General features: G+C 33.0%; 1 protein-coding gene across 6 annotated transcripts in view; it reads right to left on the reverse strand.

Annotated features, from left to right (window-relative positions):
* The window catches only part of raskol (Ras GTPase-activating protein raskol), a 258953-nt gene that overhangs the window by 24352 nt on the left and 219214 nt on the right, over positions 1 to 15387 (reverse strand). For all 6 annotated transcript variants that reach the window (XM_090388960.1, XM_090388962.1, XM_090388961.1 and 3 more), the window contains 5 exons: positions 12116 to 12191; positions 11155 to 11245; positions 9483 to 9602; positions 8356 to 8675; positions 4865 to 5381 (listed from right to left, as the gene is read on the reverse strand). In XM_090388960.1, coding sequence (XP_090245086.1) covers positions 4865 to 5381; positions 8356 to 8675; positions 9483 to 9602; positions 11155 to 11245; positions 12116 to 12191 — 1124 coding nt within the window. The remainder of the gene's footprint in view (positions 1 to 4864; positions 5382 to 8355; positions 8676 to 9482; positions 9603 to 11154; positions 11246 to 12115; positions 12192 to 15387) is intronic.

Here is a 15387-nt window from a genome sequence, read left to right on the forward strand (position 1 = left end):
TGTGTAAAATTCATCTGTTGTCTCTACCGTTCTCCCAACTCCACTAATCACTTGGAGCTCTTTGACGTCCTCTCTTTGCAAATTGACTTTCTCCAGTCCAACTTTCCTAACAGTGAGGTAATTTTCCTTGGTGATTTTAACGTTCACAACTCCAGCTGGCTTCCATTTTCTAGTCACACCGACCCAGCAGGTCGAGATGCTGAGGCTTTTGCAATTACTAATGACCTAGCACAGATTGTTCATTTACCTACAAGAATACCGGACAATCCTAATCATACAGCCAATACGCTTGATCTTTTTCTCACAAACAACCCTTCTAAGTACAAGGTTGAAGTGAGAGGTCCTTTAGGCACTTCAGATCACAACTTGGTGATTGTCTCTTCTCCAATGGAACCTTTATCTCATGGCTATTCCCAACCTCGTATTGTTTGGCATTACAAGAATGCAAAATGGGATGACCTGCGAGACTTCTTTTCTTCTTTTCCTTGGTCTGATTACTGTTTCAAAACTTCTGATATCAACGTTTGCTCAAATCGTGTCAGTGAAATTATTCTTGCAGGAATGGAATCCTTTATCCCACACTCCACTTTAAAATCTCGTCCTTTATCTAAACCTTGGTTTTCCAATAAATGTGCTAAGGCTGTCCAAGAGAAGAACGTTGCATATCGTAATTGGCTTGTTTCTAATTCTTCAGTTTCATTTTCTGCCTACACCAAAGCTCACAACAATTGTAAAGCAGTTATTAATCAGTCCAAACTAGAGTTTGAACAGGCTAAGAGTAGAAAACTTGCTTCTTGCCCTAATGGTAGCCGAGCATTCTGGTCTCTTGCCAAAGCTATTGGCCACAACTTTTGCCCATCTCTGCTCCCACCTCTGTCCAAACCAGATGGTTCTGTTGTCACTTTAGCGAAGGATAAAGCTGACCTGCTAGCATCCCATTTTTCTTCGAGCTCATGTATTAATGATCTTGGTAAAACACCTCCCACCATTCCTAATACGCTCCATTCAATGCCTTCTGTGGTCTTCCGTCAAAAGGATATCAGAAGGATTTTGATGAATCTTGATGCTAAGAAATCTCCAGGTCCTGATGGTATTTCTCCACTTGTTCTGAAAACCTGTGCTCCTGAACTTACTCCTATTCTTTGCCGCCATTTTTCACTTTCTTATTCCAAAGGTGTTTTTCCTTCTGCTTGGAAATTTCCTCATATCCAGCCAGTTCCTAAAAAGGGTGACAAATCCCTCCCATACAATTATCACACAATTGCAATTACTTCTACTCTTTCTAAAGTAATGGAGAAATCAATTAACCGCCAACTCTTAAACTACCTAGAAACCTTCCGTCTGATCAATGATCGCCAGTATGGATTCCGTCAGTGTCGATCCACTGGTGATATTCTGGCTTATGTTACCCATTTATGGACTAATTCAATGGAAAGGTTCGGTGAAACACAAGTAGTTGCTCTTGACATCTCAAAGGCTTTTGATCGTGTTTGGCATAAAGGTCTTCTAAACAAGCTTCCATCTTATGGTTTGCCAACTGTTTTTAGTAATTGGTTATCCAGTTTTCTCTCTGATCGCTCACTGAGGGTGATGGTAGATGGCTCTCTGTCTTCTTACTTCTCCACTAATGCCGGTGTCCCCCAAGGTTCAGTTCTTTCCCCCACTCTTTTCCTCTTGTATATCAATGACCTTCTTCCATTGACTGGAAATCCTATCCATAGTTTTGCTGATGATAGCACATTGCATTCAACTTTCCATTTTGAGAAACCTTGTCCAGCTCAATCAGCTTCAAGTTCTCGAAAATCTGCTGCCAATTCCTTAAATGCCGATCTTCAGGTAATTCTCCAGTGGGGCAAAGACAACTTAGTTGATTTCAACCCTTCTAAAACTCAATCTTGTCTTATATCTCGCAAAAAGGATTCTTCTGCTCCTATGCTTATCTTTAGTGACACTCCGATTTCTAGGCAAAATGATATATCTCTTTTGGGGATTACCCTGACTTCTAATCTCTCTTGGCACAAGCACATTACAAATATTGCTTCCTCTGCATCTAAAAAACTTGGTTTTCTCTTTCGCTCTCGGCGTTACTTTTCTCCCAAACAGCTGCTCACTCTGTATAAATCGCAAATCCGCCCTGCCATGGAATATTGTTCCCACATCTGGGGTGGTGCCCCCAAAACCTCTCTCAGGCTTCTTGATTCCATTCAGAAAAGGGCAGTTAGGTTAATTAATGATTCATCTCTAACAGAGTCTCTCCACTCGCTTTCTCATAGACGCACTGTTTCTGCTGCATGCCTCTTCTACAGATACTTCCATGGGCACTGTTCTTCTGAATTGGCTTCTATAATTCCCGCTCTCTCTTTCAAAACAGTCCGAACACGTGCCGTCACCAGCCAACATCCATTTACTGTCCAACTTCAAACCCACAGAACCAACTTTTCATCTTCCTCATTTATTCATTCAACTCCCGTTTTCTGGAACAACCTTCCTTCATACGTATTTCCTGAAAATTACAATCTACAGAAGTTCAAGTCCAATATCAACAAATATCTTCTTTCGTCTTCTCAACCTCCAACCCAAGCACGGTACTAAGTACTATAGGTTATAATACCTCTCGTGTTTGGGGTTCTCATAAAAAAAAAAAAAAAAAAAAAAAAATGTAGTGTAAGGGTCCTCTTTTGATATATGGATGTTGAATAGTTTTGACTTTTACTAGATATACTATATTTATATATAGTATAAGTTTAAACAAATACATTTTGAAAGCACAGGGGAACCTTGCAGTTTGCTTTCTGAGATCCAATTCTGCCCACTGTGAGCACAATCAGTCACTAAAGCTAACCTTATCTGGTAATTCTTGGTCATTTGTACCAACAGAAAACTTTTCCATAGATACACATTCACTGATCTGAAAGCACCTGTTTCACAAGTGAAACAGGTGTCTATTGGCTGGAAAGACCATCTTTCATATAAGTCAGTTCAACATATTTTTTTATTTACTGTTAAAATGCCATGATGTTAGATTTGATGCCATAGGCTCAATAGTATTCTATTAATGCTGGTAGTAAACATAGGTACCTCCGTAGCCAGGTGGGCTCCGTAACCGGGGTTCGAGCCAGTGACCACCAAATACGGAGGATGCGAAAAGGTCAGGGAATGACCACTGCATATCCCCGGAGCAATATGGCCTTAGTTGCTAATGCTCCTAAAAACCAAATAACAACAACAACAGCAACAGTAGTAAACATAAATTAAATTATCGAAATAAAATAAATAACATCCACTGTTAAAGTTATTCATTTTTAAATTAATTCAAACAAGGGAGTCCCAATCTATATAATAATTTGCTTATGTCCCTCTGTCAGGAATGCTCTTTGAACTTGAATAACTCAAAAGACTAAACAAGCTTTTGATCCGATTCCTTTTGCAGTAGGTTTTATTAGCAGTAAATTGAGTTTAATTAAAAAAATAAATAAATAAAAAAAAATCCAATTTGCAGTCATAAGTGTAAAAAATTATCAAATTGTTTTGAATATATTTTACTCGAATATGCCCCACTAATACTTTATCTAGCAGGGAAGGGAGACATTTTTATAATTACTTCGATGTTAACCATTACTTCTCTGAAACAGTTCTAGCAAAATAGTCACCAAAATAGTGCATTACAGTATAAAGACCAAGAGGTCTTCATACTGTAATGCACTCTTCAAGTGCACATATACAATACATACTACAACAAAGCAATTTAACATAAATAAATAATAAAGTACAGAGTACAAAAAAGAAAAAAAAGAGCAAAAAACGTAACTGAAAAAGACATACAAGCAGCATAAAAAAATTTATGAAAACAAATACGACTGAATAAACAAATTACAATCAGTAAAAAGAGCTAAACGTAAAGCATTAATTAAATTCAGTAATCTGTATTAAAGTATATAAAATATATGGTTTTATCTGGTTGTCCTGCAAGGAAAATGGGATTTGTTGAAGAGAGAAGATCACAGCAGATAACCTAATAATTAAAAATCTTATATAAAAAGCAAAGTTTTTATAAAAGATTTTTTAATAATACAATCGCAAGAGTAAACATATCTGTTTAAATAACATCTGTAGCAATAAAAAAAACCCACTATCTAGTTTAAGAATTAATTGGTAGCTTCAAACTGAATTTTGTTGATAGAAATAATGGGATGTTAAAACAGGAGACTAAATAGTAGCACCAAGGCTAAAGGCTCTGCACAGAGAAAAAACTAAAGATAGAGAGTACCTCTTCAAAAGACCCCACATTTCAAAAGCCACTATGAATAATATTTGTTTTCAATCTCCTGGTGGTTGTGTGACCATTCCTGCTAATAGAAATTTTGACTGGCTGTAAAAATGACAATATGACAGTGATCCCCACAATTAAGACTTTCAGATCTTTTTACATATTTAATTGCATGCAGGGTTTTTAAGGTGTCAAAATTTCTTGCTTATAAGTATGGATGCTTGAAAATAGCGAGACAAGCTTTTAGCTTGGTAAATGTACCCAGCTGAACTCTATCTGATCCATGATTAATCATAGACAACAGGATAATTACATGCATTTATTAATTTGAGGAAAACATTGAAACATAAAATCAAGAGAATTACAGAAATGTTACATATACAGAAATAAAAAAAAAAAAATAATAATAATAATAAAATAAAAGATCGGTAATCATAAATAAAAATATAACGAAGAAATCAAATTTACAGAGACTAAAGTACCTATAAAACAGAACCATTGTAATTCTCAAGGTATATTATATGGCAATAATATACTTATTTTTACAAAGTGCAAATACAGTTCAATGTAAATTTATTTCAATAATGTTTTAATTACCTGGCTGATAGAGATCTGGCTACCTTTGATGTTAGAAAAATCCATTTCCACAGAAGAATTTGTTGTATCGTCATCTTGTTTTCCTCCAAAATCAATCCTTTTGTAGCTGGATTCCCTCTTTTCTCCAGTGGGTGGAGATAATTTTGAAGCATTAGTAATGCAATTTCTTGTGATTACACCATTCCTTGGTACTCCATTCTGGTCTGTAAGTGGAGACTTGTGTCTGTTGACTGTACTTCTACACTTCATGTCAAAGAAAATGTTGTTAGCATTATGTACATGGGACACTTGATTGTTGTTTAGAATTTCACCATATATACAAGACTGTGTGAGGCGAGTGGTATTGATACCATCTCTGAAGAAAAGGTGGGCTTGTGTAGGTTTATTTTTTATGTCGCCTTCATTCTCTTTCTCCTGATGCCCCAGGTCATCATCCAGCGCACTGAAGAGAACATAATCATCATTGGTAGACAGATCTACTGCTGGCTTCCTTCCACTACCCAGCAAAAATGCATTCCTAAAAGTAAAGGTGTATAATTTTAGTATACTAATCTTTAATAAAATTATATATACATGTAAGAATAATCTATACACAGGGTTATCCATTAATTGTGCAACTCACTGATTAATGGTGGGTACTTAGATAACTGTGGCAATATAACACATGATATTAGGTGTGAATTGAATTATATTGTATTACAATTTGAAAGGAACAAAAACAATAAAGGCTATAATGAGCAAGGACAAAGTCAGAATTTCAAAAAGAAAATAAATAAATAAATAAATAAAAGGCAGTATAAGAATAAAAAATAAATTATCAATTTTATATATGTGTATATAGTTTAATAATTTGTCAAAACTTAAAAACTGCTGACACATGGCCATTGTCGAATAAAATCCAACCAATGATCAAATGGTTAAAAGCAGTAAAACATGCATTTCTAAAATTTTAACTTTCAATTAAAATGCTTTTAACAGATAAAATGGTGTCACACTGTTTGCACATAAGAAGCTGATCAAGCAGCCCTTGGCAGAAAGGAATGTGTCAGACGACTGTGGTTAGGCATGGAGCAAGATATTTTTAGACAGGTATCAGAAGGTAGTTTCACTATCAAAGAAGTGATAATTGAGAAACAGTACAGCATTTAGGTTTAAAAATGATAGACTTCCCCCTTAAGAAAGGGTGCTGTTCTGGAACATTATAACACATTCAAATAATTTTTTCACTGTCAAGAGACACTCAGTAACAAGTCTCAAAATAGGTCAGTATCAAATAAGACCGAAGCAGCAAAACACTGACAACCGTACTGATATTCTTAACATGGTTGAATCAAACACATTTTAAAAGAGTGAGTGTATATGATTAAGATGGATCTTCTAACATATTTTTAGTATTAATTAAATCTGCAATCATTTTTGTAAAATTCTGTATTGCAAACTGAGTTGCATTAAACGGATAACCTTGTATAACAAAAAAACTGAAATATTATGACTAATATCAAAATAAAATTTTAAAATGTTTAATTTTTTAGATCAAAAAATCATTATCCCTATACTATGGCATAGCAATTAGTAACTAAAAGATTATATCCTTTTGTATAGATATGGTAAGGAAAAGGACACCATTCTTTCTTTAAATAATGGACAAAATGTAGCATTAATACTACAAGTAGCCTCTTATCTCAAGGTAGCATCTGATAATAATTTAAGCCACAATGAGAGAGGCCACATCATGATTGTAATTTTGAGTTCAAAAGAATAGCTAAGAAAAGAAAACTTTCTGGAATATCTGGTCTGATAACTTTATTTATTTACTTGTTTCATATTTTTAATCTTATCTTTTATTTCCCATACTGCTAACATTTCCTGAAACACTCTTTATCGAGATGAAAATAAAATTGTTGGTCTATTCTTATTACTTAAATCAAACACTTCACTTGGACATCCTTTTTCCTTTTGTGGAGAATGAGAACCATTAACAAGTTGACCTAACTTAATTGTATATGTTGGTTAAGATTTAAAGTACTGCATTATATATGGATTTTTTTAAAAAGAACACTAAACTGATAACTATAGTACCAACTCCTAACCTTTACCAAAACATTCTCAAACAATTTTCAAAAATATCTTATTACCAAATTAAAGATATGAAATAAAAGATAAGATTAAATAATTGATTTACAATGTCAGTTAAGTGTGTGCAAATACATAATTTCATATTTAAAAATTAACTGGTTAACATCAAACTCAATTCTAATAAAAGATTTTTTGAATGATACATTATTTATCTTTGTAGATCAGAAACTCAAGAACAACATCATGAACAAACATACATTCAAGAACAGTTCTGATGATGAATTATAGATTAGGAACTGCATTTATTACACAAATGCCATACAACAGGTTAGCACAGGAGTTTCAAAATTTGTGATACAACAATGATAATGAATTTATGCAACTGCCACGAGTAAACATATCACTTACTTCTAATAAGTAAAATTAAATAACAAATAAAAAAAACGATAGAACTTCATTACTTTACAAAATAAAAGTTTTAAACATTACGGAAATTTTTTAATTTAAATTTAAAGGCAATGAAATGAAACCAACTTTACAGTTTCAATCTCTCTCTCTCTCTCTTTATCCGAAGAAATAGCTCTTGCATAGTTAGTAGTGTCTCAATAATAACAAAATTAACCTAGAGTCCCAAAAAAGGAAGGAGGAAATCTGTTCACCTTTTTCAGCACCCTATATTAATTTTGCCATTTTTTAACAGGAGTATAAAGCAACAATGTTAGTGTAACTAAAAAAATTAAGCTCATAATCAATTGAATCTCATAAAATAATGAAACTAATAATAAAATTAAAAATCAATCTTATTTTTTAACTAAAAATAGTGCAAGTGTCTATGAAAACAATTCATAGAAAGTGATAATATTGAATGAGTTAGGAACAATCCCAATAAAGCAACAAAAATGTATTATACTTCTAATTTTTTATATTTTTATTTTTTCCTAATATTTCTAATAATAATCTATATTTCTAAGTTTTTAAAGAAATTTAATTTTATATGCAATTACAAAGAGGGGCAGATCTGATCTTGATCTCATTCTACTTTTATAACGAGGGGAGTCATTTTTTTTATATATATAATCACAAATGTAGGATACTTATACTTAACACTAAAACTGGCATTTCTAAATGAAGAAAATAAAAAATTTCAAAACACAACAAAAGAAAATATTTGACTAAGATTATTGCTGATTACAAAGTAATCAGCAATAACTGGGCAGGCAACAATCATAATCATAACTTAAAGGTGGCAGGGATGTTACGTTACAGCTATGGAATAAAGTTAAAACTGTCTAAAATGTGCAGAGTTAAGATTGGCTACAAAAAAAAATAATATAATAAATAAATAAATAAAAGCAGCAACAGCAGCAAAGAATTAATGACAAATGACTTAAAGTGACTCTAAAGATTATTCTTACCGAGGCAGAGTAGCAGATCTTGAGCTGGGGGGAGGAGAGATGCTTCCTATTTTTTGGCCAGCATTGTTAAGGGAATGGTAATTATTATCCCCATTGAGATCACGGTTAGTTCTAGCATTATTTAAAATATATGACTGAACAAATTGCCGCTGAGGTCCCTGTACACCTGGACATTCTTTTTCCTTTTGTGGAGAATGAGAACCATTAACAATAGTCTTTTCATTGGTTGTTGTCACTTGTTGCACAATTGTAGCTTGAGAAAGGGCTGTTGTCACCCCTTCTAGGATCTGCTGCAGAGTTTCCACATGATCAAAATAGCACTAAAATGAGGAAAAAAGAAGAGAGAAAACAAATATTATTTCTTTATTTGTTTCAATAATGAAATGCTATTTTTATTTAAGTAAATAAGCACATATGCAAAGTATATTAAAGCAATTAACTTATATAAACTGCAAAGCTTATAATCTGAAATACTGACACACAATCACTTTAATAATTCCACAGAGTAAACAGTTATCGTTAATAATGAATTTTTAATGAAGAGAGAAAGAATTACATGTAAGAAATTAAATAATTAAAATGAAATTAAATGAAACTAATTCTTAATTTCTTTCATGCAATTCATTCTCACTTTTCCTGCTTTAACCATTAGTCAGGAGGTAAGTTCTTTTTCTTAAATGCTATGCTAGAAATCTATTATATGAAATTTTTAGATTAAAAATAATGGCACTGTTGTACCAATAAATGGAAAGGAATCTTAAATCTTTCATAAAGCAAATATAGGTTGTCATACTGTTGGTTCAAAGTGAAATTCTGTTAAAGATATATATGTAATCTGTGTAATACAGTAATATTAGTAAATTAATAAGAGGAGTTTACCTCAATATAGTACGTGGAACACTTCCGTATGATACCCTCCAGAAATTAAAACGGAAAAAACGAAAAAATCGACAACTTTCGTTTTCGTTTTTTCCGTTTTAATTTCTGGAGGGTATCATACGGAAGTGTTCCACGTACTATATTGAGGTAAACTCCTCTTATTAATTTACTAATATTATTATCAACGTAGAACATATTGAGTATTTCAGCTCTGATTCATACTATGTAATACAGTAATAGAACATTACCTTTTGAGTTATCCGTGGCAAGCATTCACCAAGATAACTGTGCAGTACAGCCAACTCTTTTCCAAGATCAATATGACCATCAAATTCAAGCTTCTTTGGAAATTCTTTGGATACAGGACTCTAAAATAACAATACAAAGTAAAATAATTGTTATCATGTATATTAACTTTCAAATAAAACAGTGACAAATAATGCTATTAAATTAAACATTTTAGGTTAAATCATAGAGGATCTTTTTTTTTTTTTAAAAAGCACATATACTGCTTTTGTAGAATTTACTTTCTGAAGTAACAAGTATGCAATGTTACAATGAAAGAACTGGAGTTTTCACAATTTATACTTATATATTCTTGAAATACAGGGGTCATTAAAAAAAAAGTTATCTATATGATTATGAAAATAATATTGTAGAAACTTGAATTTTTGTTATTTGTTATGGTATCTTTATGAATTACATCCAAAAGGTCATAAAACCCTTTGAAGTTTTTTTCAAAGAAAAACTAACATGCACTTTTTATTATAAATAACATGGTTTGAAGAAGTTTTAATACAAAGTGATCGTCAAATTCCTCAAAAAAAAGAGGGAAAATATGTCAAGGATTTATCATCAGAGGCTGATAAATATATATGCCAAGATGCTCCATATTAAGTAAAATTCTGGAATATGCAATTCAAATTGAGTGAAGGTGATCGTTGAAAGTTATAACTGACGACAGGATGCAGGTTCAGACAACATTATCCAAAATATATGTTTAAAAGTGGAAATGATGGCTATAAACTGGCATATCAGAACAAGGTGCATACTTCATTATACATCAGGGATATCAAAGGTTTGTTTTTGTTTGTTTGAGTCCTAATGATGGCTCCATTTCAGAAAGAAAACTGGATGACAATTTCACAAGAATATTTGAATATTTTAAAGATGACCAAAAATTTAGGTCAAGATTGGTGTCAAAATTTCAGGACTTCTGTCCTGAAATACAATAACACTAAATTTCTGGCCCAGTTAATACTTTTGCTGCTGGCTTTTCCAATGACCTTTTTGACCCAGGACTAAATCAATCTGGATTGGGAAGGCAGAGACATTTCTGGGCATTCTTCTCACCATGACTGAATTAGCCAGTCTCTGGTGAGGGTTGCCTGACAAAAATATCAGATTTTTCTCACGTCAAATTGGTAGAAAAAGTTATGAAACTCATGTGGTTTCCTCTTCAAGTGAATAAAAACCTGATGTCACATATTTGCACCATGATGCATTGAATGTGTTAAGACAGAAGCTAAAGGCCTGAAAGTACGATTAACTATAATTTTATGTCATACATATAGAACAGATGTGCGGAAATTTGCCTTTAGCCAGTAGGGAGTTGATTGCTGGAGCAAACTTCCATCTGTTGTTGTGGAGTTGATAGCTTAAATAAATTCAAGGAGGAACTGGACAAACGTTTAGAGGGAATGAATGTGTGAAATTTTTTTTTTTTTTTGGCTGATGCTACATAAGCTTGCTTCCTTGCATCATGTCTCTATAATTACTACATTTTCATCTTAAAGAGCTTAATAATAGAAATACCACAAATATCCAAACTTTTAATTTCTGTAAAACTTTAAAAATAACATTTTGCTATCTTTTCAACTTATAAAATATTTTTTGTTAAATTAAGAAAATCATACTTACAGATATCTGCCTCAAAAAAGCTTTCATGGTAGACCATTCCCTTTCTACAAATCCATTCATGAATTCCATGAAACTTTCTTTTCCTCCAAACCTATTTTAAAATGAAAATGGACAAAAAATTTTGTACACAATAATTAATAGTATGACAAAATATTTACTTTTCACTATGAAGCATTATACAATATACACACATTATTATCAGTCAATGTGGCAATAACAAAGTATTTTGTAGACCTAGAGAAGAGCAAGAGGGATGGCTGGTAGAAGAAAAAGTCATACATGATATTGAACTACATTTATGATTACAAGTTGCTTCAACAGAAAAGCTAGTCAACTTCCCTGAAATATACCAATACATGGAATAATGGGCTGATGAAAATTACACTGTGCAGCATACTTAACCATTCTTAATGAATATCATTACTCTTTGCCATTATGATTTTGAGAACGAGACTTGTAATTAGCCTCAAAACATAACCCTTTTGTTCAGTAACAGACTGCATTATTTGCAAACTTCTGAAAGAATCATTCCACTATGGTGCCCACTGATTGTTGCTGAATGACATGGCACATGTCATTCAGCAACCACATCATTAGTAATATTTAGCTACAAAATTCCTCCTTATCACAAGACAAATATTAGGCATATAGCAACTTTTAACATATACTAGTACTTTCTTAAGTATAACAAACTATCATCAGCCATCCAAATGATGTTGAATTAGTAAGAAAAGTTCAGTGGTCTCTCAATTAACAATGTCTTTGATTAATGATAATTTGGTACAATAATATTAAGACACCATCATCATTTCTGGCCAAGAAAAGCATTCTAAAGTCCACATGTTTCTTTTCGGTCAATCACCACGCTCTAAAATCATGTTCAACTTTAGTTCATGAAACCAATTACAATCAAGGGATCACTATATTTATTAAAATATAACAAATTGGATATTCCCCTTACCTTGTGAAATTAGCTAAAGTTTGAATTGTCTTTGCTACAAGTGTCAGATTGCGTGCTGCACGACCTTGAGGATATTCTGCAAGACAAAGATATAATCACTTTGTTACCTTAAATTTAACCTTGTCACATTATCAATCCAAATAAAACCAAAAATATTCTATTAGGAAATGAATTAATCAAAATTGTAAGTACACATAACAGAAAAAAAATTTTAACACATATTAATGTATTATCATTATTAGCCATATGGTGCAAGGAAGCCTGAGGCTTTTGCTGCACCAGGCAAAAAAAAAAAATTCCGAGTTACTTTGGGGGGGGGGGGGGGGATTGAATGGATCAGTGAAATAGGAAGGTTTTTTTTTTTTTTTTTTTTGGGTGACGCTGTATAAACTTGGGGGGGGGGGGATTGAATGGATCAGTGAAATAGGAAGGTTTTTTTTTTTTTTTTTTTTTTGGTGACGCTGTATAAACTTGCTTTCTTGCATCGTCCTTCTACTAATGCATATATCATTTAATTGAAAATGCCAAAAAAAAAAAAAAAAAAAAATCCTCTTCAACATCATTCAAATGTGTTTATACCCAGCAGTATACAAGCCATTATGATAGTACAAATCAGTTCTGGACTATCAGCCTTCCATTTAACCAAGACAAAACTTCTGGGGGCAATCACCAACTCTTACACCTTTGAAATCTTCCATCTGATTAACAACTGCCAAAAGTGATTTCATCAGCATCAACCCATTGCAATATCTTCACTTATGTCACTTATTACAGAACACATTCCATGGAAAAGTTCAGAGAAACTCAAGCAGTTGCTCTTGGTATATCTAAGGCTCTTTTCTTTTTTAAAATAGTGTTTAGCATAAAGGTTTTCTGAACAAATTTCCATTTTATGATCTGCCTTTTGTTTTTGCAACTGGGTAGCCCATTTCTTTATGACTACTCACTTCACATAAGAAGATGGCTCTGAGTCTTTTGACTGCTCAACTAATGCTGGAGTTCCCAAGGTTCTGCTGTTAGCCCACTCTTTTCCTCCTGCATATTGAAGAGCTTCTTCCATTAAGTGAAAATCTTATCCATAATTCTGAAAGTAGACTACATTCCACTTTCTAAGTTCAACAAAAAGCTACAGCTTCACAAATATTCACCACAAGTTCCTTAAGAGAGGAGGAGGAAATGATCCTAAAAATTCAGCCTTGTCTTCACAAAAAAAAAAAGAGAAACTCCTCTTCCCATGATTACCTTCAACACGTAGCAATAAGGAATCTAAGTGCTGTTGGCATATCACAAATATGGCATCACATGCATTGAAAAAAAATTATGTTCTCTTTCACTCTCTAATAAGTAATGCATTTTTCATGCAAAGTAATGCATTTTTCCATGCATTACTTTGCATGGAAAAATTGCTCTACCATGGGATATTCAGCATATACAGTAAACCCCCGCTATTCGCGGTCGCTGATTTAACATAAAATGAAACCTAAAAAAATGTGAATTTTAAAGCGCCGTGAACATTTTTTGCCATAAAAAAGCATGGGCATGGCTAAAATTATCTTTCCCGGTCAAAACAGCGCTTAGTGGGTGGGGGGGGGAGGGGTGACAAAATCGCGAGCGTGGATGTTTCTCGCTAATCCTTGTTCAATATGTGTTATGCACTTGTCATGGAAGGTTTCGTCGTTTGCTTTTAATTTATATGCTTATAAATTGAATAAATTTATCAATTTATAAATTGATATGCTTACAAAAGTGATAAATCTACCGATCTGCAGTGTAAAACAGACTTTTTCAAGTGTGTTAACGGAAGAAAGTGACTTTACTGTGGACAAGTTCTTTCTAACCAGTACAAAAATATGGCTACGAATAACAAGGGAAATGTGAAAAGATCAAAGAAGGTGATGACATTAGCGAATAAAATTGAGTTATTAGATAAAATTTCTAATGGTGAAAGTGTTTCCTCAGTGGCAAAACATTATAAAATCAATGAGTCAATAGTACGATCAATCAAGAAACCGGAAGAAAAAATCTGCCGTAGTGTCCGTGAAAACGCGCTAATTGTTTCAAAAATTTTCTCTGTAACTTGCGATGTTAAATTAGAAAAAATGGAAAAGGCTTTAAATCTGTGGATAGAAGACCGAACTCAAAATAAAATTCCGTTAAGTTCACTCATCAAAAATGAATAACAAATGCTTAGAAAACGGTACTCACCTTGTATAAATCTTCCATAAATTTTTTTTGGTAGATGGTGGGTAAATTTAAGTTGGAAGAAGCATTAAAAAGAACTGAGGTGGGGAATGGGGTGAAAATATTTTAAACAGATTTTAAAATGAGTGCAAGGAAGTAGAAACGCAGATCTCCCCTTTCACCCCATTCCCCGCCTTAGTTCTTTTTAATGCTTCTGCCAACTTAAATTTAACCACTGTCTACCAAAAAAAAAAAAAAAATTATTGCAGATTTATACAAGGTGAGTACCGTTTTCTAAGCATTTGCTATTCATTTTTTAGTCAGATTTATCACGGTATTATAAGGTTACTATAATTTCACTATTGTTCACTCATAATTCGCGAAAAGGCAAAACTCCTTTATCAACACTAGCAAAACTGGTGATAACACTGGCGAGATAAGTTTTAGCTAGCAAAGGCGCTGGTTTGAAAGATTTGTTTGAAATTTCTAATAAATATTACATTTAATATTAAATTGTTTCTTATTTTCATTTTGATGCCATATGCTTGCATTTCACTATGTACTGTCTATGTACATAGTCATATTATGAAGGTACATATAATACATACATAGACAAAATTTTAGACTAGTTTTTCTTATATATTTCATACTTTGGAACGGAACCCCTTTATTACTATGAGAGCCATAACTCAGTATTCGCGTTTTCGGTATTCGCGGCATTTCTCAGGAATGTAACCCCCGCGAATAGCGGGGGTTTACTGTATTTGAGGTAGTACCTCCAAAACCTCTCAAAAGTCACTTTTATACTCTATACAGAAGAGGGAAAGTCTGGTTAAATAATGATTCCTCTTACAAACCCAATCCACTCCCTGTGGTGCGCACACACACACACACACTGTTTCTGTCACATGTCTTTCTTTCTGATATCTCCATGAACCCTATTCCTCTGAATTGACAGATATTACTATAAGCCTTATTTTTCTGAATTACAATCCAAATACTCTTTGTCTGCAATTTCACCTAATTCTTTCAAAGCAGTCTGAACACATGTATCAACTAATCAAACATCCAATCACAGTTCAATTCCAAAT

This window comes from Mastigoproctus giganteus, chromosome 14 (assembly GCF_048544385.1).
Source record: "Mastigoproctus giganteus isolate SK-2022 chromosome 14, ASM4854438v1, whole genome shotgun sequence".
Lineage (NCBI taxonomy): Eukaryota > Metazoa > Arthropoda > Arachnida > Uropygi > Thelyphonidae > Mastigoproctus > Mastigoproctus giganteus.